The sequence below is a fragment of the Lytechinus pictus genome, chromosome 11 (assembly GCF_037042905.1).
Source record: "Lytechinus pictus isolate F3 Inbred chromosome 11, Lp3.0, whole genome shotgun sequence".
In the NCBI taxonomy this organism is placed as follows: Eukaryota; Metazoa; Echinodermata; class Echinoidea; order Temnopleuroida; family Toxopneustidae; genus Lytechinus; species Lytechinus pictus.
In genome coordinates, this window is record NC_087255.1 from 12,428,176 (window position 1) to 12,450,451 (window position 22,276).

General features: G+C 37.2%; 1 protein-coding gene across 2 annotated transcripts in view; it reads right to left on the minus strand.

Moving 5' to 3' along the window:
* The window catches only part of LOC129270824 (DNA-directed RNA polymerase I subunit RPA1-like), a 43,919-nt gene that overhangs the window by 4,178 nt on the left and 17,465 nt on the right, over positions 1-22,276 (minus strand). For both annotated transcript variants that reach the window (XR_010295128.1, XM_064106777.1), the window contains exons 16-33: positions 20,539-20,675; positions 18,526-18,691; positions 17,922-18,122; positions 17,031-17,129; positions 15,670-15,861; positions 14,948-15,141; positions 14,382-14,625; positions 13,532-13,626; positions 12,380-12,509; positions 11,113-11,162; positions 10,063-10,120; positions 9,395-9,504; positions 8,721-8,998; positions 7,403-7,614; positions 5,906-5,986; positions 4,366-4,521; positions 1,381-1,491; positions 582-774 (exon numbers count right to left, since the gene is read on the minus strand). Coding sequence is in view for 1 of the 2 variants with exons in the window: in XM_064106777.1 (XP_063962847.1) it covers positions 582-774; positions 1,381-1,491; positions 4,366-4,521; positions 5,906-5,986; positions 7,403-7,614; positions 8,721-8,998; positions 9,395-9,504; positions 10,063-10,120; positions 11,113-11,162; positions 12,380-12,509; positions 13,532-13,626; positions 14,382-14,625; positions 14,948-15,141; positions 15,670-15,861; positions 17,031-17,129; positions 17,922-18,122; positions 18,526-18,691; positions 20,539-20,675 (2,707 nt within the window). In the remaining variant the exon portion in view is untranslated. The remainder of the gene's footprint in view (positions 1-581; positions 775-1,380; positions 1,492-4,365; positions 4,522-5,905; positions 5,987-7,402; positions 7,615-8,720; positions 8,999-9,394; positions 9,505-10,062; positions 10,121-11,112; positions 11,163-12,379; positions 12,510-13,531; positions 13,627-14,381; positions 14,626-14,947; positions 15,142-15,669; positions 15,862-17,030; positions 17,130-17,921; positions 18,123-18,525; positions 18,692-20,538; positions 20,676-22,276) is intronic.

The window sequence follows — 22,276 nt, forward strand, 5'->3', positions numbered from 1 at the left end:
CCTTCAAACAGTTCACAAACACCCACCAGGTCCCTGTAATATAATGCTAAGCAATTGATCGTGAGGTTTTCTATTTTCATGATTGATCATACTAAATCATCAGTGCAATCAGTTCAATAATCAATTGCTTAGGGTTGTGTTACAGAGCCCAGATGAGAAAATTGCGTAGAATATTAAAAAAGAATGCAAGTTGCAAATCAAATTTTTTATTCTGTAACATTTTCATATGATTATGATGTTGCTTTTGATTGCAACTTACTCTGCAACGGCCCCTTATCCATCTATAATGCTTTTCCTTTATCCCCTTTCCTCTCAAGAATCTTCAACCTAGCACCTAGCAGTTTTTCAACTAAACCGGACAACCCTCCACTGTTTTTATCAATTGTATTAAATAAAGCATGAATGAATGAACAAACAAATTAATAATTAATTAGTAAACTAATAAATAAATAAATAAATAAATAATAACTAACTAAATAAATAAATGAGTGAATGAATACATTTAAAAAAAAAAATGAATGAATAAAAAAAATAAAAAAATAAATACATATATAAATTAATGAATAAATAAACAAACCTACCTTGTATGGTAGCTTCTCTAAGGAACTTCATACAGCTCTCAAACGTCATCTTCTGTAACGGAGAGGCATTGGACTCCAGACCGATCCGATTGAAAGGCCGATAGACACCCTCAAAGGTCATATAGTCCGCAACCAATGAGAGATGACGAGGGTCCACTGTGATGCCGTATACTGAGAATACATCACACACCTCCTACAGGATATCAATACAACATTACAGAATATTATAGAGGAATCTAAATAACTGATCGATTTGTGTGTAAACATACTGTAAAAAATAAATAAAACAGAATGTTGAAAGTTGGACGGAGATTTGACAGGGAATATGAATGCACACTTTTACATGCTTGAGTTGCAAAATAGGACAACATAGAGCCAGGATTCTCTGGTTTGTTATTCATAATAGCGCAATTTTTAATAAAACAAATACAATTTTGACCATCACTGCTCTTTATTATTGAACCTCCAAAACCCAATCCCATGCTGCAAAGAATACTACTAATAGTAATATTCCACTTTTACATAGGTATAATACATCGTAACAATGGTTTTAAGTGTTTTACTTATATATAATTACCTGGTCATCGGATCCTGGCTTGCTCACACACAATATATGAATTTCTCAACTCCCTAGAGGGAGTATTTCCCCAAAAGATTTCATAAACTCAATTGCTAGGCATATTATATAGGTTCATTTTTTGTTTCATTGCTTAAAGATAGCTTGTAACACAAAATCAAAACAAAATGTCTCCCTCTCCATGAAAACAAGGGAAAAAAAGAATAGAACAATATATTTTACCTTGATGATAGCTTTGCAAGCTGCTTCTATCCCATACACATTGGCCATGGCATGGATGTCATTAGTATAAGCCTTGTTTAGCTGCAGTAGTTTGTCATACTTGTAGAGTTCCTGTAGAAAATACAAAGGTAATTCAGAAAGTTGATTTAGTGTAATGTAGCGGGACAGCTTTGCAAGATGGCCGGTGGCCGCCCACCGTCTTGCGCTGCCCACGTACAAAAAAAAAAAGACAGAGTCAAGAAATGACAAGTTCGAACGAAGAGATGAAATAGAGTTGTACATAATGTGTTTATTTCAAATCAATGTCAAATCAATAGTATAATAGCATCGCATCTCTGGGCTAGACGACCAACAATTTGGTATAGCTAAACCGACATGGCCTACGGCAGCAAAACAAATCGTGAACAAAAAGAACTGCCCCGCCCGACCAAGAACACACCCTTTTTATACTTCTTGGCTCAAACACAACATGGCGAAAAGACCCTTCCCCAAATCGGTCCTATCACTTTTGGTGCAATGCGCGAAATTAATCCGCCCGTAATATTATTGTATAAAACGGAACTAATTAATGTGCGCATTCCAATTCCAAATCCAAGTTCCTCGGCTTTGCATTATTCTTCCCTCTTATGTAACTCTCTCTTCACCACCCCCCCAACTGCTCTCTCGATCAACTTTTTCCCCTCTGCGACCTCACATTTTAACCACTCCCACTACAGCTCTCTCATCCACTCTCTCACTCAATTCTCTCATTCTACGACTCTCTTATCTTACAACTCAGTTATCTCTCCCACCTGTTCATTCTCTCTCTCTCTCTCTCTAGCCGCTGAAGAATGCAAGCGAGCCGGAAAACAGGAAATCAGAAGCAGAATAGAAAACTATTTAAGTTCAGCTGGACTGTTCATAAATTCTATTCAGTATTCAACTCTACTCGTCCAATTCCATTGAGTCCCGAAAAATACTAATTCTAAATCCAGGACAGCCCAAACGCCTAGCAACCATTCAGTTTGCATTCTTTTACCTTTCACTCCTACATTCCAAACGCCAGCTTGACCCAGAAAGCTGACAACTGAAATTTACACATTATGGAATGTAAACAGTGCAAGACAGAAGGCAAACAAACTTCTTACCAAAACAAACAAATCTCTATTTTCCACCCCACTATAGTAACAAGATGCATTAACAATACTGCCGTACTTTGGCAAAAGGAAGCAAGTTGCAAAAGTATCATTTGTTGTAAATGAGCAACGTGTGCTTATCATTTACATAATTACAATTCAACAGCATATTTTCTTCAATATCTTACCATAGAACAATCATTTCTTCCCCAAAATTTTGCCGGAACTTGCAACCTACATAGAATATTTCAGAAACAACAATAACTCAAATTTGACTGATGTGTCACTTGCTTCCTCTTGCCAAAGTTGGGCAGAATATCTTTGACGTCTCAAGGCACAATCATTCTAAAGATTGCTTGATGATTTACAAAAGGGCAATTCTATTAACAAAGTATGTACGTCTTACCCCCTCTGGAGTGCCGAAGCAATGACATCACAAAAAAACTTTTTTGGGGGGCATTTTAGTTTTTTTTATTTATACCATACCTTGGCGGCACATGTTGAATTGGTCAATGGAGGCCCAAGATCTGACCTCATGAATACATAATTAGCCCCATTGAAGTCAATTTATTATTGGCCTGGTTCTGAACATCCACACCCAATTCTATACATTTACAACTAGGGGGGGAGGGGTGTTTTATAAAGCTGTTAAGAGCGACTTTAAAAACAACTGGTGATCCTTTCCTATGTGCTAAACCATCACCAATGAACGTTTTGGTGTATCCCATTTACCACAAGAAAGGATCACTGGTCGTTCTTATAAAGTCACTCTGAACTTATGAACAGCTTTATGAAACACCCACCACTATCCCCCTGAAACTGCTCCATATGATTGAAGACCTTAGTTGTAAACTTCAATCCTTTTTTTTCTGCTGCACATATCAATATTACCTATGTTTCAGCTTAAGGACGTTCCACTGTTAAAGTGAAATCCATGTCATTTTCACCAAACTTTGCACATAGATACTTTAGAACCTTAATATTCGAAATATGCAAAAATTAACATAGGTCCATGTGCTTGATTTTTTGCTATAGAGCTTCAAAGTTCACCCAAATTGATGTTCTTAAGAATTGCGCATTCAAAAGAATTTGGCATTTTTAGACCGCCCAAGATTACTACAATGAGTTTAAACCTCTATTACTCAGTCAAAATACATGAAAAAGTCATTAAAATTTCGCAAGAGAGTTAATAATTGTATCGTTAGAATGGAGAATCTATTTATAGTGCTATTTGTTTGCAATTTAAAGTTTAACAGCACTGTCAGTTCTTAAAAATGGCGTTAAAGATAACAAAATCCCAATCTAAAAAATGTAAAATTTCAGTAGCAAACTACAAACGTACAATAAATGCTGCACTTTATTCAAAATCCATGTCATTTTCACCAAAATTTGCAGAGTTGTAGAGGAAGGTATACCTAAGAGGTACAAACATTAAAAAATAGGGGTTCATGTACTTGTTTTTAAACTATCATCATTTTTATTAGAACAAATGTGCTTTTTTAAGCACCAAAAATGCGCCGAATGCTTAATATCTATGTGAAGAAAAAATCAAAACCACTCTACCATTTATGCAAACTCGGGGTAATATTCGTGATTCTTGGCAGCACTGCAGAGTAAAGTATTTTGAAATTGTAGAGAATATTTTTTTGAATGGTCCATGGAATAATTCCATTTTTTAGCTTCATGAAATAACGCATCGGATCTGCAGTTAAAGTGCAGAAGATGAGAAAAATCAGCTCATACCCGTAGCTAATTAATCACCTGTTAATCCATTGTGACGTCAGCGCGCATAGTGTAAACTATGCGCAGTTCATAATGCGCACCAACATAACTGTGGAACGTCCTTAAAAGCAAACATGTATACACTCACATGTAGATTGACTCCTTCCGTGAGTAGTCTAGTCTCTCCAGACCCTTGACCAGACACAAGACAGCGATAGATCCCAGGTACATGGTGGACAGTGGCTTGTCTGGAGACTACCTCCACCAATGAAGCCATGTCTAGTTTATTATCAGTCAGCTCAACCTAAGATGGTATCAATAATAGGTGAGAGAAATTCAGTATAAAATATAATCATTCATGGTTTGCTGGTACATGTAAATAAACCCATTTGAAGTAAGTAAACACAGAGCGCTTTGTTAAGTTTCATGAAAAGAGTCATTGGTTGGTTTATCCGACAAAATCCAGTTACCATAGTTATAGTTATATTTACAGTCAGTATAGTGGGGGTTTCGAATTCCGGTGACCCGGGTTCGATTCCCACTTGGTGCGCTAGTGCCCTTTGGTACGGCATTAATCTTCATTACCAGGTCCCTCGGAGAGGACTTTAAGCTGTTGGTCCTCTGGTTGCTTGCTTACAAGCATTTATGCTTTCTTAGCAATCAGATAAAAAAATATCCACAACCACCACCATTTTCATAGTCGGACACCTGCGCCTCTCAGCCAATCAAATGCAACTTGACTTTCAACCAATAAAATGTGTGTATTAGGGACTTGTGCTTGATTTTTTCAGTTACATTTAAACACAACTCTTTCTGCAAAAGGCCTTATCAAAAAACAAAAATTGAAAAAGAAAAAGCTCTTGAGAGCACCATCGAAACAAAGCATGTGAGGAATTCATATAAAACTCATATTGCAATTGATCCAAGATTCCTATTTTTTAAAACACAAATTAAGATTAATCGTAATTTGATTTTGATTTAAATCTATTACAACTCGATAACATAACCCAGGTCACTGTTTCTTGAAATCTGTACGCACTGACAAGTTGTCCTTATCTGACAGTTACCATAGTCCAATGCTTCTTAGCCAATCAAATCAAAGGGTTCTACTGAAATAGAATAGCTAGGTATTTCAATGGTGCTGACAACTTTCATAAAATAGTCCCAGATTTCTATCTATGTCTTTATTGTTTCAAATAATAATTTCATTTTGCTCAAATAAAATTCTATGTACAGTCATATTGACTTTCTTCTCAACCTATATTTGATTCCATTGTCACTTTCTAATCATAAAAGTTTACTCGGCTCTGCAGTCTTATACAATGCTGCACAACGATGAAATGACATTAGAACTTGGGTGTTTGGAATATTAAACCATCAGCTACTGAAACTGGGTTGTCTCTGTGCAAAGCCTAAGAGACTTACAGAATTTAGTATTCAATGGGTAGAGATTGGGTAAGACTGGATAGGTGTTTAATCGTTAATGCGACATTTGCTCTCATGACAATTGCTCTTCCGCTAATATTTTCAAAGATATAAGGTAAGGGTTAAAGTTGTGATAGGGTTGTTGGTTCAGAATCATGCGAGGATAAGGATTAAGGTTAAGGTAAGGTTTGAGGTTAGGGTTTATGTTTGGTTTGAAGGAGCCCTAATCACAGGAGCAAATGTCATGGAACCTCTTAACTCACCTTGAATTTGAATTCACACCACGACTGTTCATCAGCATCAAAGTCATACATCTCCATCATTGGACTTATGTTCACTGCAGCCTGGAACAAAGAAAGAATATTTATCACTCAAAATTTTGTATTGTTACATACCTTAAAAATCATTTTCAAAGATCCACATACAGAACTATCGACAGAATTTCAGCAAGAAATGTATCGATAATGTGCAGCACTTAACAATCTCGTCGTAGTTGGATCATGTAGTGTGCGGTAGGCTTAATGTCAGTGATTCAAAGGACATTCATCTGCGCATATACAAATGTATCTTCAACTCGCTTGCTTATTTGTAGATTGGTTAAAATGAAACTATAACCTGTTTTCATGGGAAATTCGACACCATTCGGACATAAACCACCTAGAGTCAAATTCGAATGAGTAGAATTTATGGCAAGCAGACATAATGTAATGCCATATGGCCAAGTAATCATCTCACTTTCCCTGGCCTGACAGATGCCAGAGACTGATCAGGCTTGGCTGGAGAATTTCTCGCTGGTACACCTCGTTTGCTTACCCCCAAATGCTTTTCACGAAGTCTGGGCTCAGCAAATAATAATCCTCACCCAATGAAAACTGACACCTATCTGACTTTATGACATTCTCAGTAAACTTTTTAAAACTAGTTTAGTGAAAATGGGTTCAGGAAAAAAGTTTGGAAGATTGCTTTACTAGCATTTCCATCTGATCGCCCGCAACGTGGTTTCCAGAAACACTTCACGGAAAGAGATCATGTTGCGACAGGAATGCTCTCAGTTTCGCATGAAGTCTGAAACCGCAGTGCAGGCATTCTACACACATCGCGTGCGAAGATCGATTCCTGAAGAATAGTTGTGTCCTCACCTACGCTTAAACCTGTTTAACAGGGCAAAAACTACATCACGAGGTGATTTTCCAAACCGGTTTGGAAGATTGCTTCCAAGACCACTTTAAGTGTTCATTTTACATGTTAAACTAGTTTCCAGTAAATTAGTTTTAGGACTGGTATGTCAAAATATCAACACATTTTACCAATTCTCCAAAAGTTACATTGGTTGCCAATCCGGAAGCGTATAGAATTTAAATACTTCTTCTCACTTGGAAAGTGTTAAATGGTTTGGCACCAAAATATCTACAAGACCTTGTCATGCCTTATACACCAGCTCGTAGCCTAAGATCATCACACCAGCAACTTCTTAAGACTCCAAAGACACGTGTAGCATATGGTGTGCGAGCTTTCTCTGCCTCAGCACCTTCTCTCTGGAATAATTGACCGTTGAATTTAAGAATTATACCATCACTGGAGACCTTCAAATCTAAACTGAAGTCTTATCTTTTCTAACAGTATTAGTTATTGGCACTTTGACACTCATCCAAACTTTCTCATTCTTCCTTTTCTTGTGCGCCTCGGAATAGAATATTTCTAGATAGATGGTGCTATATAAATGCCTATTATTATTATTATGAGAAAGGGATCTAACTCACCAGTATTCTCTGTTCTTTCTCCCTATCACTGATGTTAACTGGTTGTTTCTTCTTCTTAGACGATGATGGTGATGATTCCTCTGGCTTGGATGTGAGCAAGTCTTCTTTCATCGCTTCATCATCAGCATCACCACCACCACCATCATCCTCCACTCCATCTCCTTCAGGAGTAGCAGGGCTATCTGCTTTACTGCTACCGCTTCCTTCGTCACCTTCAGTTAAAGTGTAAATAAGGAATGGAGAATTCTAAGTTTGACATTCAACACAAATGCCAGTTGTGGTAACGATTTCAAAAAGAAAAGTTCGTACAGAATCCAGTAAATGATTAATGTCAAACAGTAGTTGGCTTAGTCGTTAACGCGTCTGCCCGTCGAACCAAAGATCGTGGGTTCAAGTCCACCCCGGGCGGATTTTGTGTAAACTTCTCTGTTACAGTGGAAAACACTCCGTCCCTCGGATAGGACATTAAGTGGAGGCCCCGTGTAGAGGAGAGTCACCACCTTTGCACGTTAAGAACCCACTGCACTATTCGCATAAGAGTAGGGGGAAACCCCGGTGTAGTGGTCCACCTGCACTCCCTCCAGTCAGTTATATCGGGAGGAGAGACCTGCGGGTCACAGTGATTTGGTTCGCTTTTCGCCTCCCAGGCACAGGTGATGCCAAACAAATAATAATAATAATAACAATACATTTTATGCTGATGAACTATCCAAGAATAACTTATAGATATTTGCAAGCATTTGATGGCTGAATAAGCGATAATAACTACTATTACTACTAATAATAATGATATTTAATAAGCACTTAATATCAACATTTTAATGTGCTGTTTATACAAATCATTCAAACAAATAGATAACAAATGATGCACAACAACTAAATAACCTATATAATAACAAGAGATATTGTCCATCATGAATAATCATAATTATCAGAGGTGGGCCCCATCTTACAAAGAGTTACGATTGATCCAATCAATTGTAACTCTATGAAAATCCATCAGTGTCATAATTTTTTTCTACAGGAAATGTGCAAAGTGTCCTTTGTAAACAAAGGAGAACATACCAAACTGTCAAGAAATCAATGAATTCATGGATATACATTCATATCTAGAATTTTTTTTGAGCAAACATGCATTGAATATGTTGACTTTGCTGGCTTTCCATAGTTGCGATTGATCGGATCAATCACAACTCTTTGTAAGACGGGGGCCCAGAACTAGAAAAAGGTGAGACAAAGTTTCTTCTTGATGGTGTCAGTGTTGGGTGCATATTGAACGTGTGCTGTCAGAGCACATAATAATAATGATAATATTCACCTGAATCTATGATTTCTTCCCATTCTCCTTCCATCTCTTGTTCCATTTCTCCTTCATCGTCATCATACTCCTTCTCCTCTTCATGTTTCTTCTTGTATTTAGAGGCTGTACCATCACCCTCCTCATCTCCGCTCCCCTCCGATGAAATGGACCCTCTCTTTGTTGATACAGAGGCTGCATTGTCTTCCTGCATGTCTAAGTCTGTTCCATTCTCACCTCGGGTGGCGGCGGCACCCCCTCCGACTAAGTCGGACTTAGATTTCTTGGATAATGCAAAGCTAAAACATGATCAAAGAAAAGATTATATTTTTTGCAAAAATACAGTAGTCTTAAAAGGTTGTTGAATTTCTTGCTGAAGGAAAACATGCCATGGCAGGGATTCGAATCCACGTCCCACTGATTGAAAGACGAGTCATAACCACTAGACCACCACGCCCCACAACGTGTATGAGTCTTTACAGGTTTACATTTATTGATAAGATGCAATTATTTTACATCTGGGACAGTCCGAAAGACGTTACCAGGGCCCTAACGTCAGACCTCTACATCATTCCCCAACGTCCCCCACATAGATTGGATAACAGGTATACGCAACGATTGGCAATCACTGGCAATTTATGAATTACACTGCTGTAAAAAAAAACAAAAAAAATCTGAATGGGTTAAACACTTACTTTGCTTTCTTGAGATCCTTCATTTTCCTCTTGACGATTTCTAAGAACTGCTTTAGGAACGTTGTTTCGATGTAAGACAAGATGCTTGATGGTGTTGCATTGTGATCATCCTGAAACAAAGACAGACCAGTAAAAAAAGAATCACTGGGGTGTAGGGGCGAAATCACCTCCCCCCCCATGCCAAGAAAGAGCCCTTGAAATACCCAAAAGGTCCAATGTTAATTGAAATAAGATGTACAAAATTTGGGTTAGCGAACTCAAAACATGGTCCAAACTTTTTTAACTTACTTTATACTCTATGTGAGGTAAGAATAAGACCCTATTTACCCTAGACCAAACTCTGTTGACTTATTTTATACCAGTAGGTCAAGAATACGACCCCATTTACACACTAGACCAAATTCTGTTGACTTACTTTATACCAGTAAGTCAAGTATACGACACCATTTACACACTAGACCAAACTCTGTTGACTTATTTTGTACCAGTAGGTCAAGCACGCGACACCATTTACACACTAGACCAAACTCTGTTGACTTATTTTATACTCTATTTGAGGCAAGAATATGAGCCCATTTACACAGACCAAACTTTGTTGACTTAATTTATACTCTATGTAAGACAAGAATATGACCTCATTTACACCAGCCCAGACTTTGTTGACTTACCTTATAATCTACTTGAGGCAAGAAGTTGAGTCTAATCCTGTAAACTCGATAATGATCACTGAAAAAAAATGAAAACAAAACCAATTACTCATCTTAAAGCAAATCACAGACATATGCATCAATATGCACAGCACAATACATGTATTTCTCATTAAAAAATCAAATGAAATACCACACAACAAAATATGAAAATGACTGGTATTTTTTTTTTTATTTCAGTGAAATCTTCTAGTTGGACACTATAAAAATTTTATATATTAAATTATGAAAAGATCACTAGAGAGAGATTCATCGGCAATCCCTCAATTAAAACTTACTTTTTTCACTACTGGGCAATTCTATGAAATAGTTAACCATTTTGCCCGCCTGACTCCCATTATTTCAATACAATTTCCATAAGAAATAGAAAACAGTAACAAATCTTACAAAGAGTTACGATTGATCCGATCAATCGTAAGTATGGACGGCCAGCAATTTCAACATCTATTATGCACGTTTGTTCAAAATACTTTCTAGCTATAATGTATATTCATGCATTCATTGTTGTTTTGAAAATTCATTGCGCTTCTCTTTGCATACAAAGGACATTGGGCAAATTTTTCGTAGAAAAAATCATGACACTGATGGATTTTCATAGAGTTACGATTGATCGGATCAATCATAACTCTTTGTAAGACAGGGCCCTGGACTCCGTAACACAAAGATTTGCGATTAATCGCTAATTTGAAAGAACAGTTCTGATTGGTTCCTAGTCAGTATTCTGGGCAAAATGTACATGAAACGAAGGTCTTGATAGGTAACCTTTGTGTTACGGAGCCCTGGTCACACAAATAGTGGGATATATGTATTAACCCGTTGGAGAATGAATGATTTCACTATAACAAGTTTTCCAGCCCACATAAATGCAGGGTTAGTTTCCAATGGGTCCATGAAATTGCCCTACTTCATTAAACTTGGACAATTCTCCTTTTTAATATATATAATTTATAAGAAGAGTAGATCTTAAGTATTCTTTAGATTTCTAAGAATGAAATTCAATATTAGACTCACTGTGCTGTGGGGAACTCATAGGTTTCCCAGATGCCTATATCTTCAAGCACCTGTCAATGAAGAAAGGGATCAGAAATAGAAAGGAAATAATGAAATAGGTCTATTAATATCCCAAAATACATGTAACACCTTATTTTTATATCTACCTTTTACTTAATCTTTTCCCTTTGGTATACATTTTCACACTTTATGTTGAATTTCAAGATTTTCCTGTTATCATTGTTTCAGTCTTGTTGTTTTAATCAGATTCTTATTAAGATAAAAATTATGAATATATTTTGAAAACCTGGAGATCATAAACAATTCAGCATATTAAGTGAAAAGTAAAATAATATAAAACCTTTCAATTTTCAATTTTTTTAAAATGAAGTTTTCATAAACACAACATCTTAGACATTAATTTAATCTCAGTCAATAAAAAAGACAGTGCATATAAATATGGCAGGTGCATCCATTCAATTTGCAAGAGAAGGTGGAGTTAACCTAATAACTGCACACCTGCAGATATTCCTTTCAAGACCAGACCAATTATGTCTAATATCAACCAACTGTGATGCTTTCTTCAGAAACTACCATCAAACATCTGCATCACACACCTACAAATGTATCACACATTGTTGAATTTTTCATATGATAAGAAGAAATCCCAGCGTAGTGGTCCACCTGCACATCAGTTACATAGAGAGGAGAGACCGACAAGTCACAGTGATTCAATTCGCTTTCCCCTCCCAGGGGGGTGTTTCACAAAGATTTAAGTCGCACTTAAATGCTGACGCGTACATGATATGCAACCCGCGATCTTATTGATAGATACGCAGTAGTGCGGGTCCTCATGACATGATCTGACGAATGCGGTCAAGCCTTTCATACCGTAGGCAACTCGGTATTTAAGTGCGACTCTAAGTCATACACCCCCCTGGTGGGCGTTTCATAAAGCTGTCTGTAAGATGACTTTACGCACGACTGGTGATCCTTTCTTGTGCTTTGTGATATCCCTATATAATCGATTTATGACCTAAGAACATGTTCCAGTCGTGTGTAAAGTGGTGCGTAACTTTACAAACAGCTTTATGAACCACCCACCAGGTACAAGTGGCACCAATCAAATTACAAATTATAATAATAGGGGGCATTTCACAAAGCATCTTGTTGGGGAATTTAACTGATACAATCAATCTCAGCCAATTAGATGCATCGATTTCAGTCACTTCATGAAATCTCTCCCAAGAGATGTCATGATAGAATAAGAAGTTTATGAAGAACTTACATTAGATAGATGAACTCTACCGAGTTGCCTCCGTATCCTGCCAATCTTCTTAGCCGATATGTCAGGATTGATGAATGGTATTGTCATACTAGGTGTCTTGATATTGGCACTAGCTACCATTAGAATCTCCCTATAAACACACAAAGAATTGATAGTAAATGGTTACAAGCGAAACCAGGGGCTTGTGACGGGATATGTCTGTACACTTAAATGAAACAATACATACGAGAACAAATAAGTGAAACGCCTCTTGCAGTCTCGCCTGCATAACGCGATTTGATATACACATAGTTCTTATTTTAATGTAGAATTGGTGACGTACTTAACATAACAAGGCAATTACAAAAATATGCAGTAAGATATAGATTCATATGTCATGAATATGGGTAATGGCATTCAGTTTATCATACATCATCCTTACAAAATATCTATAAACAATATCCCTCGACATCTAAACATACCCCACATTATTACAAGCAGTTGTGCTTCCTTTGACCCCCCACATGTCAAATATCTTTTAATGTCAATGATCTGTATATATAATTTTTCAATTGTGGAAATAAAGTTGAATTTGAAAAATGAATTTAATAAAATTTCTTACAATACCAACAATGATTCAAAGATAACATTGGCTATAATGGAATTTATTCATTCACAGAAAACTCATCGACCAAAATACTGCTTTTCAGCAAATCTGTGTGAACCAGACTCAGGAATTAGCCATCAGGGTTTAAATTCTTAGGCCGTATTCTGAAGTCAGGTTTAACTTAGACCATGGTCTAACTGGTCTAAAATTATGGAAAGCCAAACATGTCAAAATTTTTCTTACATTGCATTTTCTTGTGCTCAATGTCCTGTGCTCTTTCCTAACTCATGAATGGTGAAGAAATTTATCTTTCCAAATCAGTTAAGAATGATATGAGCGAAAAATGAGCTGATACATTTATATTATATTGTTAGAGATTTATGCAACTATTGGCTGTCCATAGTTAAACCACAACTTTAAACCAGAATTTAAATTAAACCCAACTTCAGAATATGGGCCTTAAGGTTGCCAATCCTTGAGAATGAACACCTTATAATCATGTGTGAACATTGCTTGCAATTTTTAAAGAGGGGAAAAGGCTAACTGAAATAAACGATAATGCCCACCTGAGCCTGGGAATACCCAGTGTTACATTCATGTCACCACGACCAGCAAAATGAAACGTATTCAGTGTCATCTGAGTTGAAGGCTCTCCAATGGACTATAGAAAGCAGAATAAGAAGAGTCAAAATGAACGATTATGATAAGATTTACAAAGTGTTGTTGCTAGAACCCTTGACATCATAAAACTTAGACAAGGACAAATAAAGTTCTAAATATAAATCATCTTCTATATTGTTGGTTAATAGTGCATTATGATTACATAAACCAAACAAAGACTATCTCCTAACATCTAGAATAAAAATAATGATAATAATTTAACAATAATCTAATAATAATTGGCATTACATAGTACTGTATCTCTAGAAATATTCTGAGGCACATTATTGTTATTATCCTGACTTTAGCGGCAAATAAGTAGCATTCTTGATCCTCATACCACCTTGATTTCTAAAAAAAGTATATCAGGTAATTTGTACATGTATTTAAGATTCACTCTTGCATCATATTTTTCTCTGTCAGTCCCACATGTGCTACTTCATGATGGAATTTTAACAGGATGTTTACGATGTTTGATCTTCTCACTTTGGGGTGTTGCAAGAAATAATTCCAATCAATTGAAAAAATTATGTCGCTAATTGATATTATCAATTGTAACTCTAACAAATTGCTTTTTTTTCTTGATGCAAACAGTAGACAAATTTTTGATCAATTGCCATGTTTGTAACCCATTTTGTGACCCAACTTTGACTTGCGATTAAAATTAATTGCAAGAATCTTGCAACACACCATAAGTCCAAACTGTAGCTATATGCATGCTGATTCTCTTGAACACCTCTGATCCTCAGTACTAACCTGGGCTGCAAGGAGTCCCACAGCCTCACCCGGCTCACAGAGTGCTCTCTGATACTTGCTATACATCAAACTCTTCAGTTTGGTTTCATCTTCAGTCCCATCTATATCTTTTGATGTCAGTAACCTGGAGTCTAGATAGTCATGTATGAGAGTCTCTAGTTTCTCTGAGATTGCACCAAGATATCTGTCTGGTCTCATCTGAGTACTTACAGGGTCAGGACAGGGAGCCGTCTTCTTCTCATACCTGTGAAGCAATACAGAGGTCAAGGATAGTATTAGTTATAATAATTAAAACAACAATAACAATAATAATAGAAGCATCATATTTTACCAAGGGTAACCACTTCAGTTCCAACCAATGAACTCATCTATGCTTATCAGTGACTTCCCTCCATCTCCTAATGATCTCTTTCTTAGCCTTGTTACAAGTCTTCAATACTTTACTTTCATCAGATAAATATACTCACATATGCTTATCAGTGACCTCCCTCCATCTCTTGATGATCTCTTTCTTAGCCTTGTTACAAGCCTTCAATACTTTATTTTCATTAGAAAATAATACTCACCTATGCTTATCAGTGACCTCCCTCCATCTCTTGATGATCTCTTTCTTAGCCTTGTTATAAGCCCTCAATACATCGTCTTCATCAGACTGAATCTGTTCTAAGATGGCTGCATATTCTTTGTTACAGAACTCTAGGAAAGGAGATCTTCTTTCGGATCGGGGACGATGGGAATGCTTCTCTTTCCATCTCTTGATCTGGTCAAAAAATGTTCGAAATTGAAAATCAAAATCATACCTTATTTATTTACCTTGAAGCATCTTTTATGGAGGTAAAAGAATTATGAATAATAATTATAACTTACTTCATGAGAAGCCTCTACGTGCTCTGTAATGCAGCATAATTTCCCTAGCTTTAGCAGAGCAGCTGTAACGCGCCCTATGTTTCAAGGAATAAATTCCTGCCAGGTTCCCATTTACCTCACCTGGGTTGAGTGCAGAACAATAAGGGTATATTTCTTGCTAATTACATGTAGAACCCACAACCCTCTGAGATGGATTCAGACCAACCTCACCATGAAGTCCCCCAAATGCTACCAATATCTACCACACTAGTGCTCACAGAACAAACATCTGTATCATTATATTCATTACCACTTAATTATTCATTGTGCGAGTGCCAATTATGTTTTTTTTACAATAAATCTTGATTGAATTGAAACACCATGATGTAATTCCTTTTTCTATAATCTCAATTAGACTAATTTCCATATAAATCTGACTAACCTTTCTGAAGAGTTTCTCGGCCTGACTTGGGTCACTGGACAGTCTAGAATTCTTTGACCTTGATGGGAGATGTGCTTTGGAGTTCTGTAGAAGGAACGGGAACTGTTCCTTGTGCAGGAACGGAGTCCTGGATATATCTAGACCATCTTCACCATACTGGAACTGGACTATACTGCCATCACTATCTCTTACCTGGAATTGAACAGGTATAGTAAGTATCATAAAAGGTTTGTACAGTGCACCAAGCATTTCACTTGAAATCAACATTTTTCATTGTATCCTCCTGAAGAAGTTCAAAGTATTTTTCTATCATTTGAACATTTTAATAAAAATATTCATCTTAGTTGTTTTCTAAGTCAGCACTGCTGTTACTGGATACTGTAATGCAGGTGAAACTGCCCGAGGCATTCCAAATCATAACCGTGGTTAAGTATTGGGTGTAGATACCAATAAAAGGTTATATTTCATTGACTATAAATGACCTTTGGACTTGATCATGTGACTTGAAACCTTTTATTAAATAATCAGTGACACTGATAACATTTTTGTCAAAGTTTCATGCGATAGATCCTTACGTTTTTTAAAAGTTATGACATTTCAAAACTTGATATTGGTTAAGATTTCAAAGCTGACGAAACCGCCATTGCCACAGGATGAAAAGTGGCACCCATGTCTCACTTCCTCTGTGGAGGCAAGACAAAAATCAAAGATCGTTGCCAATTTGAGGAACAAAAGCGATTATTCATGACCTTATGAAAGCTGAGAATAATAATAACAATAATAGGCATTTATATAGCGCCATCAATCTAGAAATATTCTATTCCGAGGCGCATTATTATTATTACCCCGGCTTTAGCTCGAGCTGCCTTTCAGCGCTCATGCATTCAAGGAATTAATCCTCCCGGGTACCCATTCACCTCACCTGGGTTGAGTGCAGCACAATGAGGATAAATTTCTTGCTGAAGGAAATTACGCCATGGCTGGGATTCGAACCCACGACCCTCTGTTTCAAAGTCAGAAGACTAATCCACTGGGCCACAATGCTCCACATTTATATTTCAGTTTCAGTCAAACTATGGGATGCCATATCACCATGTCTGAACAATTCTTTGCAGAATCATTTTGTAATCATTTCGATTAAAAAAATGTATTGAATCATCTGTTGAAGGATATAGCTAACAATTATTTGTTAAGGAGCACCTTGCTAAACAAGCGTAAGCTTTTTGAGGTGCTAACCATTTTTTAACCTTGTACATTTTAGATTGTTACATCTGAAATAAATAAATGAATTGAATTGAATTTTATCATAATTGATAACCAAAACAAATGTATTTGAATATTTGTTGAATGATATAACTTACCGTTTGATCATAGTTGACAACCAATCCTTCAAGATGTTTGATGATACATCTCTGTAGGTATCCACTCCGACTAGTCTTAACTGCTGTATCTACCAGACCCTAGAAGTAACAAAAAAGGATATAGCATTTGGCTTGAGAGAATCTAAATAATGATAATAAAATTGATATTCTACTCATATATTAAACGTAATACATCAAAATGTCTCCAAACACATTAGAGATATATTATTACCCCTATCATCGAACCCTGGCAAGCCTGCAAGCAATGTACATGTATACACTTTCTCTACTTCCTGAAGAGGGTTCCAACAAAGGTTTTTGAACTCATTTGATAGGCGTACTTCATAGGCTTTTGCATCCCACATAAGACCATTTAGACTTCTCACTGAACTGGATAGAAGATGAAATTTCCGAAAAAAACCCTTATCATATTTGTATATTGGGCTTATATGGTATGTTATATGTTATTTGGGCTATTTTCAGTGAACCTTCCCTGGCAGGCCCCCATTTCACAGAGGGGAGATCTTTGAATGACCTTTGAAAGATAAAAAATTAACAAGGTCTTACAACAGTCTCCAAGATCACTGAAATTTGCAATCTCTGTGGATTGGCTCAGAAAGACCCCTCGAAGACCACAGAAAGACTGCTACAAGACCACCAGAAAGACTGTTTTGAACCGTTTCAAAAAGTTTTGGGACTCACGAGGACCACGAACCATCAGGAATCATGAAACACCCCAGAGATTTTTGAAAGTTCATTGAAAGACCTTTGTAAGATCAAGCAAGTTTCATGGTCTTACAGCAGTCTTTCAGAGGTCTTGCTCTCCGTGGAATGGGGGTTTTGGTTTTGGGGTGGCAGGTCACAAAATGAAGGACAAGAAGAAATCCTCACCTCTCTACCTGCCATGCAATGGAAGAAGTATTCCTGAGGTTTGATCCCTGTCAGGAACCGACCGGCCACGTAACCACCGGACCTAGGACTGGTATCATACGGGAGGAAGGATGGTAAAGAACGTCCGCTGACCATCAGGGGTGGACGACGTCCTTCTAACTCAATCTGACCAAGCAGACAGGAGATCTGAAGACAATTCACCTGGATAGAAAAGATGATATAATCAATCAGAGAAGGGTTTCGAAGGAAACAGATATCATCATCATCATCATTCCCATCATCATCATCATTCCCATCATCATCATCATCTTCATCATCATAATAATCACCACCACCACCACCATCATCACCAGTGGCGGACCGTGACCCGCAGGAGACAAAGCATTGGAGGGGCACAGCATTGTTCACAAACAATACAGTGCCCCTCCAATGTTTTGTCTCCTCCGGGTCACGGTCCGCCATTGATCATCACCATCATAATTAATCAACATCATCACCATCATCGTCATCATCAACCCCATAACATGATCACCATCATCATCATCCCCATCATCACCACCACCACCACCACCATTGTTTATTCCTCAACATCCCATCTACTTACCACAGATCCCTTAGCACCAGACAGGACCACCAGCTGAAGATTGTTTTCAGGGAAATGCTTGAGCAGCCCAGACCCCAGGCAGGTATTACCGACATGATTACTGAAATGGTCTGTCTTTGTTTTCATCTCTCTATCAATCTCCTTCAAATCGTTCCCATCAGGCTTTCTGGAATATCAATAAATAATCAAGCTTCCATATCAAAATCTTGATCAATGGCTATCACTAGATTTGATTTATTGTCCAGTAAATGGAGGTGTCGTGGTGTAGTGGTTCAGTCACTTGACTCTTAAACGAAGGATCGAGGGTTCAAATCCCACCTGGCAAGTAATGTCCTTTGGCAAGGCACTAATCCACGTTTGTCACTCTCCATCTAGGTGTTAAATGGGTACCCGGAAGGATGCGAACGTCAATGTGATTAGATTGACACGTGGGCACGGATAAACGGTTGCCTGGCCAGGCTACTCCCCAGGGAGTGGAGATGGGGAATTTAATGTGTGGAACAGTGATAGATCCTATGACCAGGGGTGGTATTCTGAGATCCATTTTATCTCAGATAAAATAAAATATTTTATCTCCGCTAAAATCAGTGAGATAAAATACCCTTAAAATCTCTCCGAATTGGTATTCTGAGAACAATTTTATCTCCATTTTATCTCTGTAAGACACACCTATTTTTTAATCAATATCCAATTAGAAACGCGCTTTTATAGCTCTCTCATATTACTCAACCAATGGAAATCCATTCCGCTAGGAGGTGTGGCGAAAGAGTGAGATTGCGTCAATTTATTGACTTCAATACGCTTGCACTATACGCCTGCGCGTCTGTACAGAGATTTCTTTTTAACAAAAATGGCAATACTCTCATCTTTTTTTCGAAGTCTATATCGCATCTTTTCAAGCATCATTTCAAAGACAATATTAGTAAAGAAAAGTCATATGGAATACTTCCTGATTGTACAAGAATAACTTTAAGGTGTTGTTCTCAATGAATATATCATTTTTCTTAATTTTCAGGCCAACATTTGGAGTTAATTCACCTAGAAATATTGACGAAATCAACGTCGCGAAGATAAAATAGCCCTTACCCTCTTTTAAGTTTATTTCATTTTTTCTTCAAAGTAACTTGGGCGCAAGCACATCACCCGCGTTGCAATGGCCAGATACGCGATGGGTATGACTACGCAGCCACTGCTCTGTTGCGTATCATCATAGATACGCAAGATAAAATTTATACGCAAAATAAAATTAAAAATTTTATCTGAGAGATAAAATGTCATCTCAGAATACCAATTTCATTTTAAGAGATAAAATAAAATATTTTAAAGATAAAATGACCTCAGAATACCGCCCCAGGGTAATAATATTTACAAAGTAAAACACTTAGAAACCAACGAATCAAGGGCTATATAAATGCAACTATTATTACAATTATCATTATCAATAAATGGAAATTTCGATGCTCGCTGGTGATAAACAAAAACACAAATACAACTTATACAAATCAAGCAATAATCATGACGACAATCAATACACCTGGTCATATCAGCAAAATGGTGTTGTAGCGGCGACACGACATGTGCTCCAGTCTAAATAGAGGGCATAGGGTTGGAGTTAGGATTGTCATAGTGTTTTTGGTTCAGAATAATGTAACGATTAGATCAGGGTTTACTTAATTTTGGAGGTTAAGTTTTATGTTTGGCTTAACGTGCAGATTTCCCAGTGGAGCAATTGTCATGGAACCGTTGTAGCTAAATTAACGATTGGATGATTATTGAACTCATTTGTGACATTTTATATATTTTAATAACTAGTGCAGAAAATTTAGCACAACTGCTCCAGTGATGTACCAAGGAGCGACTGGCCGTACTCTGTGTCACGGACGAATAAACCAGATTTAAAACAGTAGTGATATACTAATTGCAAGCGAACTGGTTTAAAATGCATTAACATGACAATAATAAAGATTCTTGACATGAGAAGACAAAAAAAAAAAAAAAAATTGACAGATATACCTGTGGGCATCTTCATATTTCTTTGCAAGTCTGTTGTCATGGACACCGGTGAATTCCTCTACACCCAATGCCTTAGCAACAGCCTCTGATCCACAGTCTTTAGTTTGATCCAGTGTTTCACGACGGTCCTCATCAGCCTGTTATAAAGTAATATCATGATCAATGACTGTAATGGTAGAGTGCATTGAGGCTATTTTATGACTATTGATTTCTTCATGCCTTCCTGGAAAAGAGCGAATATTTCTACAAACAGGTTCTCTTCTGATTCTAGTTTTTCTGTGGCACAATGAAATTTGGCATTGCGCAATCAGTCATCTAAAATGTTGTGTTTTTCATTTACCGTATTGTTCACATTCTTATCCTGATTATGTGAAAGTCTTACACAAGTTACATAATGCATGTTTCATATTTTTAAAGGTAAACATTGCTGCAAAAACTTGCCTTTAGAACATCTAAGTCTCTTCTTACTAATTTCTGACTCCTTTACCCCTCTGTGCTTAAGAATACTAAATAAATGCTGTTTTTATTATCAGACCGTTGATATGGAATAGTTTAGAATCTGAAGAAAAATCATTCACTCAATAGACTCTTTATTTTTTTTGGGGGGTCTGTGAGTCTTTTTACACATTGATGCATACCTGCCAACCTTTGATAATAAAAAATCAGTATCAAAGTTCCGAGGGCGCCGAGCGGGTGTCCGGTCCGTTCCAACGGTAAAGTAGCATTTCCCTACACTTTTTAAAGCAAATTTACCCTCATTACCACACCAGAGGATGACCTACATGTAGAGTCTACCTTTATTTATCGATTAAAAATAAAAAAAAGGTCTTTAAAATATCACTTTTGTGACAAAAACCACCCAGTTTCATTCAGGTGTGATATGTTTTCATTTAAATCTATATAGACTTAGGGATAATTTTTCTTGTTCATCAGAGCTCTTTAAAAACTTTGATTTTGAGCATATTTTTGTGAGGCCCTCTATTGGTGGAAAGTGAGATTGATTGCAGATCTTCATCTCCACACATTCTATTTTTAATTAGACAAAAAATAATTTCAAGATTTTATGATGAATTAAGATTTAAGTTATCCCTACTGTATTAAAAACTGACAAGCCCAAAAATCAAACATTTATTATCCAGCCTATCAATCATGCATCAAGAGAAAATAAGCCAAACATTGACATTGTCTTATTCATGTTATTGTCCACACAGGGGTTACTGACTGAGGACAAGATTATATCATAACCTACATTTGATAAGTGCTTGTTGGTAGAAGAAAGCAGATTTTCAACCATGACAAAAACGGAGCCGAAACTAACGGCTGCATGCGCCCGACCCGCACCCACCACTGCACTTGCGGTGCGCCGGTAAGACGGGGAGGGTGAGGCGCAGCCACTGGGCGGGCGCCGGGAGTTTAGGCATGGTTTAGGCAAGCGAAGCAAGTAGAATAGATTTGGCATTCGGCTCCGAAGGCTCAACCCGAGATCGAAAGTTGATCATCTTTCTTCCTAAAAAAATTGACAATTATTCCAAAAATAAAAGTACAGATCAATGTTAAAATTGCGTAGGGATAGATCTAACTTAATTGCATCGGTACGCGGCCGGGCGGGGGCCGGTTCAACGACCTGCCGTTCATTAATCATCAGCAGACTCAGCGATATACCACTGCAAACACCAACACACTCTAGATATGTACGCTACATCACTAACTCACTCCCACACTACAAAATCATCCGGCG